General features: G+C 45.3%; 1 protein-coding gene across 2 annotated transcripts in view; it reads left to right on the top strand.

Moving 5' to 3' along the window:
* LOC119386633 (glutathione synthetase) overlaps positions 1-20,744 on the top strand; it is a 74,683-nt gene that overhangs the window by 14,221 nt on the left and 39,718 nt on the right. For both annotated transcript variants that reach the window (XM_049413203.1, XM_037653919.2), the window contains exons 5-6: positions 7,613-7,655; positions 12,359-12,432. In XM_049413203.1, coding sequence (XP_049269160.1) covers positions 7,613-7,655; positions 12,359-12,432 — 117 coding nt within the window. The remainder of the gene's footprint in view (positions 1-7,612; positions 7,656-12,358; positions 12,433-20,744) is intronic.

The following is a 20,744-nucleotide window of genomic DNA, read 5'->3' as shown; positions in this document are numbered from 1 at the left end:
GCGTTCGCATCAGTCAGCGTGCAGGAAGTTAGCGACGCAAGGTTCATCATGTTACGTTGACACAAAAACCAAGAACTCGAGACTCCCACCCACGCGCTACGCTACGTTCGCATGCGAATTTGCACACGTCGGGCGTCACTCTTGTATGGAATTTCGCGGAATGTTGCGGTTTTTGTTATTTCTTACTTATTCTTTCTTTTTTTCCTCGTTGCACATCAAAAAACGAAACAGAGCATTAAATTTTCGTCCTTCCTGAGTCTTTTGCCGCAAACCGCATCATTGAAATCGGATAATTTGTAACAAAACTACAGCCTAATAAAATAGGTCAGTTCTAAAAGAATAACCCTGTATATAATCACCGTTTAAACACACCCTGCAGTGGCTATCACTATTGAGGGGTGTAGTAGTTTTTAAACATAAAGTGTTTTATTATTTAAGCTAGAATGATGAAAACTTAAGTGATTATGTGTTTTCATGTGGTGATATGAAATATGAACTCATCTGCAGCTATGCTATACCATTAATTTTGAAATTAATTATTTATGAGCACATCTTTTGATCACATTTTGATTAGTCTAGCTGCAGAGATCTTGCCGAATTAAATGTCATTGGATTCCACACACATAAAGGAGCGCCACATGTGTAATTTATGGTTCTGGCTTTCCTAGAATAAAAGTCATCAAGTGTCAACACTCTAATTTGAATAACTGAAAAAAAGTGCTTTCCTTGTTTAACCCTTAAAACATTTATAAGTTCTAAGTAATAGCTGACACCCTTTTATACTCTCTAATCTTTTCAGCACAACAAAAATGATCACAGTTAAGTGCGCTGAAGCTGAGAGAATAGCAAAAAACAAAACTCCATCTGTCGTTGATGTGATACAAAATGCTCTTGTGGCCAAAAGAATGATCTAGGATGCATGAGAAATAGTGAAGTTATGCATCAGTAATGGCAGAATCCAAATATATATTTCTGAAAAATATATTTTTTTGCAATTTTCATTTCCAAAAAGCAGCTTCTGCCTTGAACTGGTGATGATGTTTGATAATTTATAAGTTGCTGGTTAGATGTTTTCCTCAGTGCGCAGCGAACTGTCTGGGAGAACATAAATTTGTGTTAAAGTGCTGTCACTGGCATCCGTTTACTCGTGGTGTTACCAAGAGTCACCAGGGACTTGGTGGCACTTAACAGCAACAAATAAAACAGGCAAGCCCTGCGTGCCATTCCAAAAGAGGCTGTGTTAAGCTAGTTTCTTTTTTCCTTATTTCCTTGCTTTCATTTTTTTTTTCTTTAATGGCGTAGCTGTTGACACGATGGCTATGGCGTAGGGTTGCCACTGGCCTGGTTTTAGACCGGCCCGGCCGGTTTTTTAGACAGTGGGCCGGTTGCCCATCAACACCTAAGACCGGCCATCATTGGCTGGTTTTTTCAGCCATCCTGACGCGATTATTCATTTTATTTTATTTTTTGCATTTTATAAGTGTGAATTCAGCAACTTCGAAGATATTACATATTTTTCGTCAGTCACTAAAACTCACGCATTTTCAACCAATTTCTATCTTGTGCCCATAAAAATGTGAAGTAATTGATCCCTCTTGTTATACCGATCGTTTAACTGAAGTGAAAAATGAACATCAGTGGTTACGTGCTTGCATCATGAGCTTATATTCTGTGCATTCAAAGCAGCAAAAATTACGTCAATGTCTGTTTCTTCGGCCATCGTAATGCGATTATTCGTTTTATTTGTTTTAAGACAGGAGATCTCAACCTGAGAACGAAAGCTGGCTCCTCGCCGGGAACGACATGTAGTAATAATAATTGCTGGGGCTTTACATCCCAAACGACTTGTATTTTTATGATCGTGGCATTGTTTTCTGTTTTCAGCAGAAATTAAACCACCTTTATAAGTACCCCGCTCACCCGAACAGTCAGTTTTTTCTAGTGGTAAGGTGGCAACCCTACTATGGCGTGAGCCCTTATTTCTCACTGCAGTGATTTAGAAACACACTTACACTTAAAGTGCAGCACAGCTGTGGATATGAAGCAGATTACGTCATGGATGTCAGAGCTGGTGATTATGTCATCTGACAAAACGTGGACACACACACCAGTCAGCATGGGGCTTTGTTCAAAAACCACTTCGTGACTGTGCTGCTGAAAGCTGGATGCATTGAACAGTTATGAAACTTAGATGACAGGAGGGATAAAAGGGACGCAGTGCATTCCCGTAGCTTTGGCAGCTGCACTTGGGGCTTCTCTGTTGTTGGATATGAAGACACACACACTCAGAAATAATTAAAGGTCAGTTTGGTGAAGTTCACCACACTTTTGGTGACACCGTTGTAATGTGACTTTTGACAGTCACGCTGAGTTCACTAGTGTAAGCATCTGCAGTTTGTGATTCAGTATACGGCCTGTTTAATACAGAAAGCTACACCATACATGACTCAAGTTTTAAACCAACTGCGCTTAAAAATCTGAGCAAATATTCACTGCACAGTTGAAGAAAAGGGGCCACCGACAAATCCGCTAGTACAGTCAAACCTCGTTACAACGAACCCCACATTAACGAACATTTCAAATTAACGAACTTTTAAGAAATCCCGTGCCGACTGCTTATAGTTTCAATGTAAAAATATTTCACTACTACGAACTTCAGAATAACGAACACTTCAGAATAACGATCGTTATTTAATTCCCGTGCAACCTTAACAACACCTCAGTACTACGAACTTGCATCCCGAAATGCGAGGATTCTTAGATTTCAGTATATCGGTCATGGCAGTCGGAGCTGTAAGGTAGCAGACGACGCAACGCGAAGAGCGGACGCCCTCCCGCTAAAACCTGAGATGGCACGGGAGGAGAAAGACGCGGACGGAGAACTTTCCCTTCGTTGCGGAGGCGACAACGCATGAGGTTTTGTAAAGGCCCAACCGCATGCATAGCACGCGACTTTCGAGCGAAGGCGACTGCGACAAACGGGCTCCGTCGCGCTGCTCGATTGAAAACTATTGCGCGCACGCAGGCAAATTACGAAAAAGAATTACAGAGTAGATGAATGACAACATGCCAAATTTATTATTGTCTTGTTTGAGATAAGGATGCCATAAAAGCGTTTCGTGACTTTCTTTTTTCGCAATCTTATGTTTAACCGCGACAGTAGTATCTGCTGTGATCCCATGGGGCGCCCGGAAGCGTACGCTGCCTACGCTACGTCGCACTTTGCAAACTGCGTTATGTTGGGGTTAGTCCATGAGGCGCATCTCGACAACGTTTCCTCTTGCCGTCATAGAACGTTTAAGAAAAGCCGCAGCGCCTCACATCGTTGCTTCGCAGGGAGAAGGGCTACCTCACACGACGACGATGTTGACATTGCAGCAAGCTACCACCAATGCAGCAAGCTACCACCGAAACATCAAAACGAACCGTCGATCATAATAACGACAAAATACGGCCGCTGCCTCGCTCTCCGCGTGAGATGGGGCTGTAAAGAAGGTAGTCCATAACTTGCATTCTTTGAAGTACGCGCCGATTGGAAGCATCACGAGCAAATTACAACCGAAGCGAGGGTCAGAGATGCTGCCACGTTGTCGGATATCGTCATGCTCACTTCCGGGCGACAAACGATGTTTTCTGGCTTTCCAGAAACGTGGGGTGCTATCGCGGAACGATTCTATTTCAGATTCCAATGCCTTTCGTGCTTTTCGCGCTTGGCCAGTGGTCAGAACGACGGTCCGTCCGCGTTATCAGCGCGATCAGCCAGCCGTGTGGAATCGGAAATAGCATCGTTTCGCGATTGCACCCCTGCGACAAGCGACGGCGATGGATGGCCCTCCGCGACAGCAAATCTTGTCGGCCGTCGCTCAAAACTCGCGTGCATGCAGTTGGGCCTTAAAGGATTGCAGCGATGACATGGACGACGATGTCACGGTAGCACCCGAAGATCGCGACGAGTCCGTGTCGGCCACAGATGCGTTGGACTACTTGAGGAAACTCCGCATATTCATAGAAAAAAGCGGAACAGCGACTGAAGCGGCACACAAAAATGCGGACGGTCTAGAATCGTTCGTGACGCAGAGTTTGTGCTGCACCCGTCAAAAAACGATCACGGACTGTTTCAAATAAACGTGCCTTGTCCGACGTTCACGTGTGCATTGTTGTGAGAAACGAGTTCAAGGACGTACCGTTGCAAAGGTAGGACGTTTGCGTTACTGAAATTCTATTGTTATGGTAAATTTTTGGGCTTTCACTATAACGACCTTTCAGAATAACGAACATTTTTCCGCGGTCCCCTGAAGTTCGTTATACCGAGATTTCACTGTACAACTTATCACTGACAGTCCTATCACTACTTCAACTATCATTTTTTGGCAGTGCATGTGGCGGACGCCACGTACTTGGTATGTGATAACCCAAGCATACCATGCCACCATTCGCTGCAACCGCCTTGTGTGGCGCCACAGGGGAACCCCGGCAATTTCTTGATGCTCACTAATCTCAGTAAAATCTTGAACATACCGTATATAGTACTTCTGTAATGGCTGCAGGTTTTTTTTTTTAGATCTGGGGTGAAAATTGTGGGTGCGGCTGTTAGACGAAGAAAGAGACACAACATCTTTTTTTGTGAATATTCTTGCCTGTACTACTTGTCTTTATTGAACTGCAATACTCGCTTGTACTAGGAGAAGCGGAAAAGAAAAGAAAGCAGCAGACTTCTTTTTTTTTTGTTTCGTTTCGAGGCAGACGTTCTCACATTTTGTGCGACAGCAGAAAGAAGGGTTCTTCCACTTCATGAAGCGCCGGATCCACCCATTGCTGGGTTTAGACGCTCTAACAATAATGCCTTTGTCTTGTGTGATGTCGAGCGCTTTCACATGCAGCATCTCCGTCGAAAGTGTATAGCTGTTGCTGCTCATCTCCATTACGTACTCTACAAGTGAGTCTTTTATCTCTAGGAACTTGCCTTTTTTTTTTTGCCTCGGGAAGCGCACCTCTGTGCACTTGTTTTTCTAAGCACCTCCTTGGGAGCACCACCATCACACATTTTTCACCAACCTCGAACACCCGACCAACCGGTCCGATGTTTCGGAAAAAAACTTTGGAATTATCGCACCACACTACAGATAACACTGCTAACCTTTTCAAAAATGAAAGGTGTGGCGAATACATGCGGAATTTTAAATATATTTTTGGAGAAACTTTTTTAATGAAGTTCTGGGTGCAGCTTTTACATGGCGCGGCCATTGCACGAGTACATACGGTATGTTCTCTTTGATACTCAGATGATATGGGCCCAACAATACAGCTTCAAGTGATTTAGTTTGTCTGAAGATGAATTTTAAAGATTGGTAGTAAATTCCAGAATCGTATCTTTGAATGCAGGCTACCGTGTGTTTATAATGTTTCTATATCCTCCCTAGTATGCTACCTCGCTTTGCGCAGCAGTGGGTCATAAGCAAACGGTGATCCTTGTGCGCTCAAATAGTTGAAGTGGTGACTGTCAAGTTCCAAAAAGCTTTCACAGCTCAATCCAGTGTCTGGTGACATTACCAGCTTCTCTACTCTAGCGCTAGAGTCGCATGTGCTATGTTTTTACTATGACAGGGTATAATGCGATGTCATTGACTTTGTGCGAAGCAGCTACCCATTTTTGTACCAGTTCGGGCACCTCGTTTTTTCATTATTTAAAATAATTGACGAGTTTCTAAGCAAATTGAGGCACCATAGCTGGAACAGGACTGTCAATACTGTTTGGATAGTATTTGTCAATACTATTTAAATACTATTTGCTTGATTACACCAGAGCTCCCCTTTAAATGTGTCACCTGGACAAATGAAAGCAGCGTCACTGTCATCACACTTGCCTGACAGAATGCGCACTGCACTCATGCACAATAGGAAGAGGCAAAGGCAAGAGGAAGGAAACCTTACTATTTCACACACACTCTCTTACATGCAGCCAAGCAAGGGACAAGGCACTGTGCTAGCATAGTAAGTGACGCAGTGCACACAATTAGCTAGAAGCATTGAAACACGGCTCCACACAACAGCAGAAGTACTACCTGCTGTTACTTGTAGCCGTGTTTCAGTGATGCCACGGAGCGTGGAGTTGCGTATTACGTTTCAGTGAAGCTTTTTTTTTCCCATGAAGGTTTTTGTTCAGTCAGCAGATCGCTGTACGAAGGAGTCCCTGAGATTCCTTCTTCGTGAGCGTCACTTTGCATTGTGGACAGCAAAAGAAGTTGCAGGGTACTAAATCCAGCAAGTGAGAAGGCTTTTCTAGAGCAGTGGTAAAATGTTATGTCAAAAACTCGCTCACTATCAATGCATAGCGTCATGGGGCAATAGTGTGGTGCAAGATCCAGTGACCTTTCTTCGACAAATTTGGTCTCGCTCGTCACACGCGATCTTTCATGTGCTGTGGGACCTCCCCATGGAGAGCCACATTCCAGTTTTGCTTTCATGGAGCACTAATTTATGACAGTTCGAAGACATGATCAACACAATTAATTTTGCTTTATTCTACCACGCTCTCTTTCTCTTTCCACTTCTTTGTCTGCAACTTCACCTCGATGTCCTAATTTTGGGTAAATTCAAATTTTGTCACAATGATAACTCTGCGAGAATTCATCGCCTTTGTGTAAAGCTTTTCATCACAACTTCTGCTTAGGAGTCGGCAGTTTTGACACCATCTCAGTGATAGCCTGCATTTCCCCACTTTTGTAGTTGTTCAGTGAACAGGCAACTTTTCCAAAACAGGGGGCTTCTGATATTATTCTGATCGTTGTTAAGCATAAGATACAGACAGGATTGATGTTTTCATTTTCACGCAAAATGGAAAGAGCGTCATAATTTTCTATTTTCCTTCGGATGTTCGCGGCTTTCCTTAAAATGTTGGACCTAGTTCATTGGTATTACCACGCTATCATTTTATAGCAAGTAAGCCAGGATTTCTTTGGACCGCTTTTCAGGCATCAAAAAACATTTTCCAAATTGGAAAGAAAACAAAGCCTCTAGTGAAGCAGAACAGGACATAAAACCAGTAGTGAGAGGAAAACATGTTCTGGACTATTATGAGGCACACAAGTTTGTCTGAAGGCTCCTGTCTGAAGATTACTGCATTTACTTCCACAGTGTCTGCCCTACCTAATGTTGACTAAGTGTTGGCTATAGGGATGTCCTAACTGTTGGCAAATACTGTGTGATGTTGTCTGTTCACTCTTATAATAATGTAATGAATAGCAGTGTGTTATTATATGCCCTTGCCTCAGTCCATAAGATGCTTCACAAACTACAGTTCCCCTTAGAGATATTTGCTGCAAATTATCTTGCCTGAAGTTCAGTGTTGCTACTTTGTCGTGCCTCTTTGTCGATATTGATTTGACAAATACCAAGAACGGGTTGCACAAAAAGTGCACGTATAAAATCCTGCCTTTTGGTACAGCAGACCAGCTTAAATAATATTAAAGGTCGGCTGGTCAGCTGGCTGACATATAAGCTCTTCATTACGGTATTCACAAATTGCTTTACAAAACACTCATTTAGTGCTAATTCTTTATCTTTATATAACTGAATTTTTCTTTATGCCTTTGTCAATTGATTTTTTTAACAGGTACATAATGAGGAACCTGGGTGTCGTAGCTACGGAAGCAGAGGTGAGCATCTTCAACATCTGTAACCATAGAGGTCGAGGCAGTGAATTTCTTCAGACAGGTTTCGTGGACTCTTTTGAGGATGGAAATGGGAATAGCTTAGCAAATCTGTTCACGGTACCGCATCATAAGCTTAACACTAGTACATTAAGTCTATGCCATGCGACGTAAACTGTATTTTCTTTACCAAAAAGTTACCTTATGAGAGTTTAGCCAGAGGGAATTTAGTGCATAGTACTACATGGTCGGCTGTAACTGTGAAAACAGTGCTCCTCAAGCATTCCGACACTGTGTCCAAGTGAAGAGCTGATTTATGGTCAGAGATGCTTTTTTGTTATTGAAGCTTCACGAAGCTTGTTTTTGGACAGGTTGGTGTGCTTTGCATAAATAGTAGAATGTTTTCAACATGTTTTTATGTTTCTGATGTATTCTGTCTTTTGGAGTGGTGAAACATCACTGTTAGTGTTGAGCATTGTCTCGTTCATATTCACCCAAAGGCAGTGTCAAAATCTGGACGCGCCATTGGCCAAAATCGCCGTAGTCTCCTGACTGTAGTGCCACCTGTACATGGCAAAACAAGCTAATAATTTTATTTTTGATTCGTTGCGCAAGCAGTGTGCATGAATTCTTTTGATAACAGCAGATTCTTTTCATTGCAAAGGCACTTTAATTTACTTATAAAGTAACTTCATGAAACAAGAAGACTTGACTTGTGTCAAACAGGATTGCTGCTTTGTAATAAGGCTGTGACAGAAAAATGACACTCTGCCCGGGATAAATTGGTTGGCACAGCAGGGAGGTCTCTTGGGTCATTTCAATAAAAAAACACTAAACAAAAAACATGGAGCTGTTATCAACAGGAGATCATTAAAATAAGCGAACATCTAGTAGTCGCATGAGAACAGCTACCAGTCAGCTGCAGCGACCACTGGTGGACATATTATGTGCAGTGCTCATGGGTTGGTAAGTGACATCAAAACTCCAAGTATAACCTCTGGTATGTGCAATTGCTCAAAATAATCGTGTTGTGTTGCTACAATGTGGACACTAAAGGTGATGCTGGCCCTAGTGTAAGTGCAGGACCCAATTATTACAACGATGGGCACGAGCTGAACATGGTGGCAATGACAGTATGTGCATTGCTTAGCCTTAAATTGTCGCATTTCAATTTATGAGCATTGTACATGAGTATGTCACTCATTGCCTGATGATAGCGTGGCATCTGCTCTAGAGCACTGCACGGGCCTGATTTTCCGGCCCGGGCCCGCTTTATGAAGCCAGAGCCCAGTCCGGGCCCGGGCGTACATGACCGAACCGAGCCCGGCCCGAGCCCGTGGTTCCAAGACCGGGCCCGGGCGTTCATTACTAAACTTATCCAGGGTGCGCGTGTTCATGGCCAGGCCCGGCCCGGGCCCGCTGGCGGATACTAGTTGTTGATGATGATTGTTAATGATGCCTTGCACTTTGTAGCGGGCGATAGGATGGAAAATCCGATGTGTACATGCATCGAAATGTTGCTTTGCCAGCTGTGGTAGCTCAGTGGTTAAGCTGTTTTGCTGTTAAGTCCTAGGATGTGGGTGCGGTTCCCGTGGCTACGGCAGCCGCTTTTTTTGATGGGGGCGAAATGCAAGAACACTCGTGTACTTATCTTTCGGTGCACGTTAAAGAACTCCAGGTGGTCGAAATTAATCCGGCATGCAATGCATAACGTTCACAGGTGCTCGAAGGCCCGACGCAGACTTTTTAATGAGCGGGCCCAAGTCTGGCCCGGCCTGCAACCTCAAGCCTGGGCCCGGCCCAGGCCCACACTTTCAAGCCCGAGCCCAGCCCGGGCCCGCCGGAAAATGCTTCAGACGGCCCGGCCCAGGCTTTCCGGTCGGCCCGGGCCCGTGCAGTGCTCTAATCTGCTCAGTCCTAAAAACCGAATGCATTGCACGTCGCCATTGATGAGTGATGGGATGTCATAAGCACACTCGCCATCCCTAGAAGAAACTGCTGACATTTCACACGCGATTTTTGCCTTGATGACAAATGAGCATATCGACTGTATGAAATTTGTTTGGTAGTTCCCAACATTGAAGTTGTTTTCTTAAATTTGTTCACCTCGTTTGCCAGGGTTCAAATGAGATTCTGCATCGACCTTCATTCACGTCATTACAGCTGCTTCAACTTAGTTGCGATGAAAGTCGCATGTCTGTTAAAATGAGCGCAAAGCTTCCTGCACAGTCAAGTACTGCTACAATTAAATAAATGGATCGTACTAGTGAGGAAATTCATGATGAATGCGTAGTGAGCATATCCCCAGCTTAAAGGGCCCCTAAACCACTTTTAGGTCAAAATTTAGGTGGTGTTTCAGTTGTGCACGAGTCTGCAATGAACACGTAATCGTGAGAATTTTTTTGAAACAGTGCCGTAATAGCGGAGTTACACGCGTTTGATGATGCAAAAGAGGCCCTCGCTCGTTTCACTCTTTCCTTCACTATGCTCCGTTCGTCGGCTCGTCTCTCCTCCTGGCCGAGTGCTCCCCCTCGCCATACAAGGAGGAAGATCAGCTAGAGCGAGTACCTGCAAGCGTACAAACAGGTGTTGTAAATGACGACAGATGACATGTTGACGTCACGGCGAACGCTGAGGGGATGAGGAATGCCGAAAGGCACGGAGAGGAGAAGGGATTGTTTCTTAGAATTTGTGGGGCGCCCGCGGCGCGTAGCGCTGCTGTGCTTGGCATTGTTGATTGTGACAGCATTCTGACTCGATGCGTGCGTTTACTTGAAATGCTGAAAAAAAATTATCGGAGTTGGTTTAGGGGCCCTTTAATGGTATTTTTTAAATCTGGGTGCGCACAAGTAGTGAAAGGCACATTTGAAGTGAAGACAGGGTTCTTGTACCACAGCCATTCTGGAAAGGAAATCACAAGGCCTTGCGAAATTGTCCACCTGTCGTGGGGCAGTGTCGAGTAAGCATTCCTTCCCTATCCAGTTACAGTGCTAAAACTTTGTTGAAGCTGAAATATCTGCAGGAAAATTGGTTGTTGTGATGAGACATTATCATGCTATTTTCTTTGGGCAACTGACAGCGTATCAAAAGTTCTTCATTGTGGCTGAAATTTCTTTGTAGCAGCATTCCTTGTAGCAGGATTCTACTGTATTCTCCTTCAAATTGCTCATTCAACCGGATGCAGCTCCACTCACATGGTCAAATGCTTTACAAAATGCCTCACATTCTCTTGGCTTCAAAAACTAGCACTTTAAGTAACGTTAGTCCACGGCTAGCAGTTAGTACACTCTCGTGCACTAACTGCAAGTGCACGCAAGCTTGGACGAGTTTGTAAGGCACAACAGAATTACCACATAGTGCCTAAGAAAGCATGCGCACATGTGCACTAGACTATTGGGGGTTTTCCTCTTCGACTGCTGTTTTTTAAAGGGGCCCTCCAACACTCTTCAACCCCCCATTTTTTACTCGTGGATTGCGTAGACTGAAGTACGGACGAACTAGTGCAGCAAGAACGGCAGCGATAGCGGCACGCAGTACGAAGTTATTCAATTTAGAAAATTCAAAATACAAGAAAAAAAATGCCTACCCTCAACTCGATTTTCGCGGGGTCACGTGACCACATTTCACTCTCTGCTGTGACGTCGGATGGCGCTCCAATGAAATGGGCTGAAAGCTCTTACGTAGGGGAAGCTCGCACACCATTGTTGCTTCTCCTTTCCAACGCATTGTTGACGTCGTTGCCATAGTAGCAAACGTGGTTCCTGAAACCTGACTTGTCAGAACTTGAGCGGGCGCTACTGCTTCGAAGCGAGGCTGGGGAGGCTTTGTCTGCTGTTCCTTACAACGACATTCCGTGTCATTCCCTCTTCTCATTCTGAGAAGGGAATTTGTGGAGCGGCATGGGCGGTTAAACACGGTCGCCCCTACGTGGGTTGTTCGGTGAGCAGCCCGACGAGTTACAAGTGTGCAGCGACAACAATTCAACGAAAAGGATTACTTGCACCGTTTCAACAACAATCATGAGCCTACCGCACATGCGGAAAGAGGCAGCTCGCAAACCTACAGACGCAAAAAGAAGGAAGAGGGGCAAGCGTTTCATATGGACATCCGACCGGCGCAGGCAAAAAAAAAAAAAAGAAAGCCAGAGCAACCAGAGGCGAAATGGCAACCGGCGCCTCTGTCGTACTTTGTGGGTGTAGTGATATTTTTTGTTGCGACGGCGGCTATTTGGAGTTCATTGAAAAAGCACAGAAAAGAAAAACGAAACACAATAGTAATCTCAACTTTGATGCAACGCCGTTATTACTTCTAACGTTACATTTATCCAATCATAGGCCAGCGCTCATCTTCGTCATTTCCGCCCGCAATAGTTCTGGCAAGCGCCACTACGCGCTGATGCGGTCAGCAGCGATGTAGCGACTTCAACGCGTGATTAAAATACTAAATAATTTGATATCGGTGCTTAAACTTATGCTAAAATTATCCCCAGCCATCAGTCTACGCAACCCGCAAGTAAAAAATGGGGGGTTGAATAGTGTTGGAGGGCCCCTTTAATAAATTCAATATAAAGATGACACTCATCCTGTTTGATCTTTTTGTATGTCCTCGTCCTTCAGTGCTAAGAAGTTACTATATCATCTTTTAAGCGGGTTAAGGAGCAAACATCCCTGCCATTTTGCAAGGCATTGCTTATCACTCCATCCTTGCAGATGCCAAAGTGCAGAACCGACAAGCTCCTTGGCAAAGGTCTGCTAGCAGGCTGGAAGGCTTACAAGAACGACAAGTGAGTGGATGGTGTAAATTTTACCTTTTGACGTTGCAGTCATGCTATGCAGCTGTTTGCCCAACAGCGGCCCACAATTTTCTCCGGACTGTAGACCCTTTTCATAATCAAGTGCGCTTTCCTGTGCTGCATATTCGCCCAGCTAATGGCGGCGCCTGCCGTGCTTCAAGTGGAGACGAGGTCCTAGTTGCGCGTACTGGGGCTTTTCTATTACGCGTGTTTATGTCAAGAGAGCTGATTCTACATTTCCTATGTCCTAGCTTAAAGGGACACTAAAGAGAAACAATGAATTGGTTTAGATTGATAAAGTGTGCTCGGAGAACTCTTGTGTAGTTTATTTCACCACCATAGGTTTATTATTAGAGGAGAAAACCAAGTTCAAAGTTTCATTTTTAAATTTCGCGCCGAACTTTGTAATTCGTGACGTAAAAGGTTTCAAAGAGCATTTAACGTATTTTGGCGCCACTGGCTCAACGAAATTTCCACAAACTCGTTATGTCAAATCTCTGGCCCCCTCAAAGGACAATGTACTTCGAATTAACCGATTAGGAACTACGTAGGCCCAAGTAGGCGCCGTCAAAAATATGTGACGTCACGGCAAATGGTGCGGGAATTCCAAGGTGGCATCGCCACCTGTATTTTCTTTTTGCGCGTTTTTTCGCTTATTAAGCGTCTTCTCGCAGCAAGCGTGGTGTTTTTAGTATCGTGGAAGACTACTTTACTAATGCGAGAAAAATCGTTTTGATCTTTAGTGTCCCTTTAAGCAAACTGCACTTGAATACTCTGTTTGCAGTAAGTGACCAGCCGCCATTACTTGGGCAAACTGCATAGCAGGAAGGCCAGCTTTACAATTATGAAAAGGGTCTATTGCATGCAGTTCTGCAAATTTTCCTACTGCCAACTTCAGAGAAACATCATAAGGACCGACAGCAGGCCAGGACATGTCACAGGACACTGGTGGCACTGCAGATATTAAATTATTGGGACAGAATTGAGCATTCATTTCCCTATTTGAGTAGGACTTTTATCTTTAAATTGCATTTAATAGTAGAGCTGCGCGAATAGCAAAATTTTGGGTGCAAAGCGAATTCGAATATTGAAGTGTGAGTGCGAATCGAATCGAATATTTTTCGAATATTTCTCGAATATTTCTAGAATATTTTTCTAATACTTCGAAGCGAAATTGCAGAAAAAAAAGTTAGAGGGGATTTGTCTTATCAAGAATGAGGCAATGTAGAGGCCGAATTCTATTTATATACATGATTTGGTTCAACCAAAGCGTTGCCAACAACACTTTACACGTGATAGGCAAAGATGCCATTTCCTCAGCCTCTCCTCCTCTTTCAACTTCTGTGGAAGCCCAACTGATATTGCAGACAAGGGTGTGCTCCCTTGAAATCCGGAGTTCCAAATCTGCCTCGTAGACGTCGATATATAAGAACATCTGAAATTTTGTATGCTAAAAAGCTTCGGCTTCCTATTTTTCGGACTTCCTGTGCAAATTTCAGGTCCAAAACAGCATTAATTGAGCCATCACCTCTGCCACATCTTTCATCTCCATGTTGGAACCAGCGTTTTCTTGAGTTAATACATTTCCGACCGTACCGGAGCTTGAAAGGCAGCTTTGCCACAATACCGGGGTGTGATGAAGTGAAGCATATTGAAAATCTAGAGACCACTTCCAATCGGACGTTGACTGTGTCTTGGCCACGACCTCCTCTATAAACTTACGACCTGCTCACCGGCGCCATCCCTACGGAGGCGTGTGGAGCTAAAAATTGGCGTGTAGGGACCGGAGGTACCGCCAGGTGCCGCCACAACTTTCCCCCATAGCAGACGACGCACGACCGTTGCGGTGCACTCGTGTGTGCGCGTTCCTCTCATTGTTTTTCTAGTCTCTAACGCGTGGATCGAGCAATACACTGATTTAACGTTTCGAAGCAACATTCTGGCTGTGAGACGCACTGTGTTGGATGGCTCCGGGAAGTTCGTTACCGGATCTCAATCTCTGTGCGAGCGCTTTTGCGTCCCCATCTAGGTGCAGGCAAACGAAAGCAATATGCGACACATAACCCAGAGTACGTAAGCCTTATTTCCTCACTTTTTTTTTGTGCAGCGGCGCCTTACCTAGCCGCTGTCTAGCAGCCGCAAAAATAATTCGTTCGTGGGCGAGACGGTGCGATCTTGTAACAAGTTGAAACCGAAGTTTCTACGACGCAAATGAAGACGACATACGGTACGAACGTTGCATGCGATGACCCGTGTAAGTTTTCATGACCTGCCCATCGCCCTTCAAGTATATCGTTGTCATACCGTGCACGGATGACGACAGAAGTGTGCAGTTGTGCTATCGTCAGGGTGCTGTGGGTCTAGCGAACGTCTAACGATGGAAGCGTGCGACAAAACCAGCAGATTATCATAACGTTGTTACAGCAATTTCTCGCACATACAAATATTAAAATAAGGCGTTTAGGAGTAGCACTGGTTTATAAAACAGGGGAACAGTTAAGACAAGTTACGTGCTAATGGCGGAACCAGCCTAAGCGCCGAGACAACCAAACGTCTTCTTCTTTTCCACCTGAGTGGTACCCTCTGCCTTTCCGAGTAGCACTCATCTTCTTCACTACATTTTCTTCCCCTCCGGAAAAGAGCCATCCTGGCGACTTAGGGGCAGGAGACGACAGAGGGGTCGTAATACGGTTTCAGGCGGTCTATGTGAACAGTCTCACGTCCACGGCGTCGTTGATCAGAGGACTGCGCAAGCGGCTCCACTACGTAATTCACAGGTGATGTTTGTTTGACCACACGGTAAGGGCCGTGATACTTGGAGAGAAGTTTCGTTGACAGACCAGGGCTGGTTGATGGGATCCAAAGCCATACAAGTTGATCAGGGGCATAAGAGGCCGGAGGCGTCGAGCTATCGCGATGGTGTTTCTGGCGTTGCTGGTCAGCAGTAGTGAGGGAGCGGGCAAGCTGGCGACACTCTTCCGCGTATTTAGCAGCTTGTGACACCGTCGTCGACTCAGCCACATCAGGGCGGTAAGGGAGGATGGTGTCTAGCGTGCAGGAGGGCTCGCGTCCGTAAAGGAGGAAGTATGGAGAGAATCCAGTGGTTGTCTGTACTGCAGTATTATGCGCGTACGTCACAAAAGTGAGAACACGGTCCCAGTTGGAGTGGTCGGAAGCGACGTACATTGACAGCATATCCCCTAATGTTCGGTTGAATCGTTCTGTCATGCCGTTTGTTTGAGGGTGGTACGCGGTGGTGGTCCGATGAATGACACGGCATTCCTTTAGAAGTGATTCGACTGCGTCCGACAAAAACACGCGTCCTCGGTCGCTGAGCAGCTCACGCGGTGCACCATGACGTAGAATGATTCGATGCAATATGAAAGAACCGACGTCACTTGCCGATGCAGATGGCAACGGTGAAGTTTCTGCATACCGCGTAAGGTGATCAATGGCGACGATTATCCAGCGATTTCCAGCAGGTGTGATTGGAAGAGGTCCGTAGAGATCTATACCAACACGGTCGAATGGTCTGGCAGGACAAGGCAAGGGCTGTAGTGGAGCTGGAGAACGGGAAGCTGGATTCTTCCGGCGCTGGCAAGCAATACAGGAACGGACGTAGCGGCGAACGAACCGATACATTCCGCGCCAGTAAAAGCGTTGTGATAGGCGGGTGTAAGTTTTTAACACTCCCGCATGCGCGCAATGTGGGTCGGCGTGAAAGGAGGCGCATATGTCCGAGCGGAGATGTGTGGGAATAACCAGGAGCCATCGGCGTCCTTCAGGGAGATAATTTCGTCGGTATAGCAAACCATCCCGGATAACGAAGTGCTGTATTTGACGGCGCATACCTCTAGGGATGGGTTGTGAGGGAGGCCGACGCAACAAGTTAAGAATTGAAGCAACCCAGGGATCCTTCCTTTGCTCCAGAAACATGTCGTTGACACCAAGTGCAGATACGTCGTGTGTAGGCGGAGGCGGCGACTCGTCACTAGATGGTAGGGGTGATCGGGACAGAGCATCTGCGTCGGAATGTCTTCGGCCAGATCGGTAAATGACGTGAATGTCGTACTCCTGGAGCCGGAGTGCCCAACGGGCGAGCCGGCCGGAAGGATCTTTTAAAGAGGAAAGCCAACATAATGCATGGTGGTCTGTAACCACGCTAAATGGGCGCCCGTAAAGATAGGGTCGGAATTTGCCTATTGCCCATATAATGGCCAGACACTCTTTTTCTGTAACGGAATAGTTGGCTTCCGCTTTTGTGAGCGCACGGCTGGCGTAGGAGACGACGTACTCATCAAATCCAGGCTTACGCTGGGCGAGCACAGCACCGAGACCGATACCGCTGGCGTCCGTGTGGATTTCTGTCGGAGCAAGTGGATCAAAATGTCGCAATATTGGAGGTGATGTAAGAAGGTGACGGAGTGTGGCAAATGCATCATCACACGCCGATGACCATCCCGAAAGATCGCGGTTGCCGCGAAGAAGTTCAGTCAAGGGCGATATGATGCAGGCAAAGTTGCGGATAAAACGACGAAAATAGGAACATAGGCCGAGGAAGCTGCGAAGTTCTTTCATCGTCTTTGGCTTAGGGAACTCGGCAACGGCACGAAGTTTCGTCGGATCCGGACGAACACCATCTCTAGAGACGACATGGCCCAAAATTAGGAGTTGTCGGGCGCCAAAGCAGCACTTCTTTAAATTGAGCTGTAGACCGGCGGAACTGAGGCAAGTCAGCACGGCTTCGAGGCGCTGAAGATGTGTTGAAAAGTCACGGGAAAATATGACAATGTCGTCTAAATAGCACAGGCAGGTTTGCCATTTCAGGCCACGGAGGATGTTGTCGATCATGCGCTCGAAGGTGGCAGGCGCATTGCATAGCCCGAATGGCATGACGTTAAATTCGTATAAACCATCGGGGGTAACGAAAGCCGTTTTTGGGCGATCAGCCTCGGCCATCGGAACCTGCCAATAACCGGAGCGCAGGTCTAGCGACGAGAAGAACTCGGCGCCTTGTAAGCAGTCGAGTGCATCGTCTATGCGAGGTAACGGGTAAACATCTTTGCGTGTGATCTTGTTCAACCGGCGGTAGTCGACGCAAAATCTTATTGAGCCATCTTTTTTCTTTACTAGAACAACCGGCGAGGCCCATGGGCTGTTAGAGGGCTCAATAACGCCGCGCTTCAGCATGTCGTCAACTTGTTCTGCGATGACACGGCGTTCAGATGCCGACACACGATGCGGACGCTGACGTAAAGGTGCGTGAATGCCAGTGTCGATTTGATGACATACAGTGGAAGCACGGCCCAAAGTTGGTTGCTGGTGGTCGAAGCTTGTGCGGAAGCACTCGAGGAGGGCGATGATGTCGGCGCGCTGCTGGGCCGTAAGGTTGCTGTCGATGCATCGCGAAAGTGCTTCGGTGAACGATGGCTGAGAGGGTAACGTGGAGCAATCAACGGCGTCGATATGAAGCGGGTTCGAGTGATCAGGAACGACATGTGCACACAAGGGATCAATGTCATCTACAAGGCCTAGCCACTCTCCGCGCAGTAATTTGGAAGGCGAGGGAAACGGATTAGAGACATAAATTGCACTTGATCCATCGTGAATAGTGAGAACGGCGAAAGGAATCAGGAAGCACTTGCGCCGGACAGCGGTTTCAGAAGGCGTAAAAAGAACAGGTGAGCCAGTAGAGATGTCGCAGGAAAGCGGTACTAGCGCGGATGAGAATCATCTTCTTCACTACAATATTATCAAACACAGTTTATTGTAGTTATGGCCTCTGTTCGAACGTCGCTGGCATTGCCGCGTCTCACACCGGCGATGCGACCACGCTTTTACTACTGGAGCACTCACATACAAAGCGTTACGAGACAACAGCTCTTGCGTGCTCTATTTCCATCATAGGAATAACGATGTATAGAAACGCGAGTTTCATTTATAATCTAAAGCATGCTTTTTAACTGGCTAAATCACTTTGCACTGTCCCTAGTTATATTCCACGAACCTTTAGTATTAACCCACATGGTATTTCCCAATTCCCACCAATAATGTAGCTATTCCTGATGCTGCCTGAGGCTTCAGCTGCCAATTGTTTCCTTCACATCACCATAGGCGTGCGCAGAGGGAGGGCAGGGAGGCGCCCCCCCCCCCCTAGTCACCTAAGAAGAGGGGACGCAAAATCTGCCCAATACATTGACTTAATAGGGAGGGGGGGGAACCGCGATGAGCCTTCGCCACCCCCCCCCCCCAGGGAACCCTGCGCACGCCAGTGCACATCATGCGTGTGATGCATGATGTACCGACCGATGCCTTCACCCTTACAATAAAATGCTTAGCAGACAAGTCCCTTATGACCGCTATAATGCATAAATTGCTTGCTCAGTGCTAAAAATAGGAATTTTCCTACAAGTTTAACGCTCAAAAACATTTGTAAGTGGCTGTATTCACACTTTACAATGGCAAGAAACAGATAAGTAAGCTTATGGTTCAAACGAATGTCTTATTCCCAGAATCAATGGTACACTGCAGCACCAGTAGTAAATAATAATCTAGTCCAATACATTGCTTTTGAAGCATCAGATACCAATACAGGAAAATCTAATCTGCAACGAAAATGTTGATACCTGCAAAATGCAATTTCTTAGTGCACATAAACATTAACAGTGCAATCAACAATACCTCTAGTAAAAAAGTGAGCAGGACATCCAAGGACATAAAGGAATATACATATGCACATTCTACCTAGCACCCCACGCTTTTCCTACAGTCCATCAGCATTCAATCTGCAATAACTATTGGCATAACTAAAATTCAGCCCTGCTCAAAGCAAAGTACTGCCCGAGGATCCAGTAAACACTGCTTTTGGGACCAGACAAAATCTCCCAGATATCCAACAACTGGTCGATTCCACGAAAGATCGAAAAAGGGTGTATATTCGATGTTTCCGATTTTCCTGATAATTTTGTATGTTGTGCACATATGACTGCACAGCACGAAATCGCAGTTCGTTTTCAAATAAAAATTTTTTTCAACTCAGGAAATTTCGACAAGTGTCGCCGGTTGACGACGACCATTTTACGAAGAGTGCGTTTTCGTAAATTCGCAATCATGGTGGCAGCCACTGAAGCTATATATTACAAATATCTTTCTTTTTGGCGGAAGTAGAAGTAAAGAGGAAATAGGTCTTATCATTTCATGGAATTCTGAATAAATTATGTATTTTTAAAAATTCACGAAAAACGCTGCGTTTTTGAAAATCAGTCAAATTTGGGACGCTATGGCTACTTCTGTGAACATCTTAGCTTGTTCATATTTGCAGTATGAATAGGCCTTTATGTGAATAATGAACCTCTGCATTTGTATTTCTCTAATAATTTTCAAAGTAGTAAATTTTCATGCTCGAAACACCAAAAAGAGAAAAGTGCTCCTCCATTCAAAAATCTATAATAAAAAAAACCCAATCTCAATTTTGTTCAAAGTCCCCCAAAATGTTCTCAAAGGACTGCAGAATGATATTATGAAAAAACATGTTGCATCATTTTTATTACAACAAAAGCAGAAAATGTCAAACATTGTGTTTCCAGAGCGTGGTGGCTACTGCGCAAAGGACATCTCTAGTAACAAGAAAATACAGTAACACGTCTTTTTTCTTTTCTGAGCTTCGCTAAACAACAGTAATGATCTATGGTCGGAAATTGGGAACTGTTTGGTAAAGAAAAACACCGTTCCAATTAAATGCATTCGCGTGGTTTGCGACTTCACGCCAGTGTTACACATCCCTCAGTCCACAGTATGCACTTTCAGTTGTAGCCTCCTTTTCTTTCATCTATTTCAGTTGAGTAAAATTCATATCTTGAGTGCTAAAGAACGCATTCCCTCCATGCGTCTCTTATGATGAATTGCTGTGCCAGAATTGAGAGATTGGTATAAAAGCCAAGGTCTCTTCATGAATGGAAATGAATTTCTGGAGAGCGGTCGCCAAGAGGTGTGGTTTTTGTTCGCCCCAAATGTGTACGTTGTCAAACCTTATGTGATCAATGCAGAGTTTAAAAAGAATCGATCACGTGAAGATTGGTGGCAGCAGTTCTGGCCACGGACAAAACACGTTTTGTTTGCATTGCATCTGCTTTGTTTTGCATATCCTTCTTTCTCTTGAAGGAGTGCTGGCAGATCTGGTTTCCCTCTTGAATTGAGCGCGCATCCTGCTTCATGACCCTCCGCAAAAGAGTATCGATCCGATATCTTCTACGTAACGAAAATTCTGCTGCAGCGGAATTTTCTTTTTGTGCACCATGAGGCAG

This window comes from Rhipicephalus sanguineus, chromosome 3 (assembly GCF_013339695.2).
Source record: "Rhipicephalus sanguineus isolate Rsan-2018 chromosome 3, BIME_Rsan_1.4, whole genome shotgun sequence".
NCBI classification, from domain to species: Eukaryota; Metazoa; Arthropoda; class Arachnida; order Ixodida; family Ixodidae; genus Rhipicephalus; species Rhipicephalus sanguineus.
Note: the sequence above shows the minus strand (reverse complement) of the source record. Positions and strands in the feature narration are given on the sequence as shown.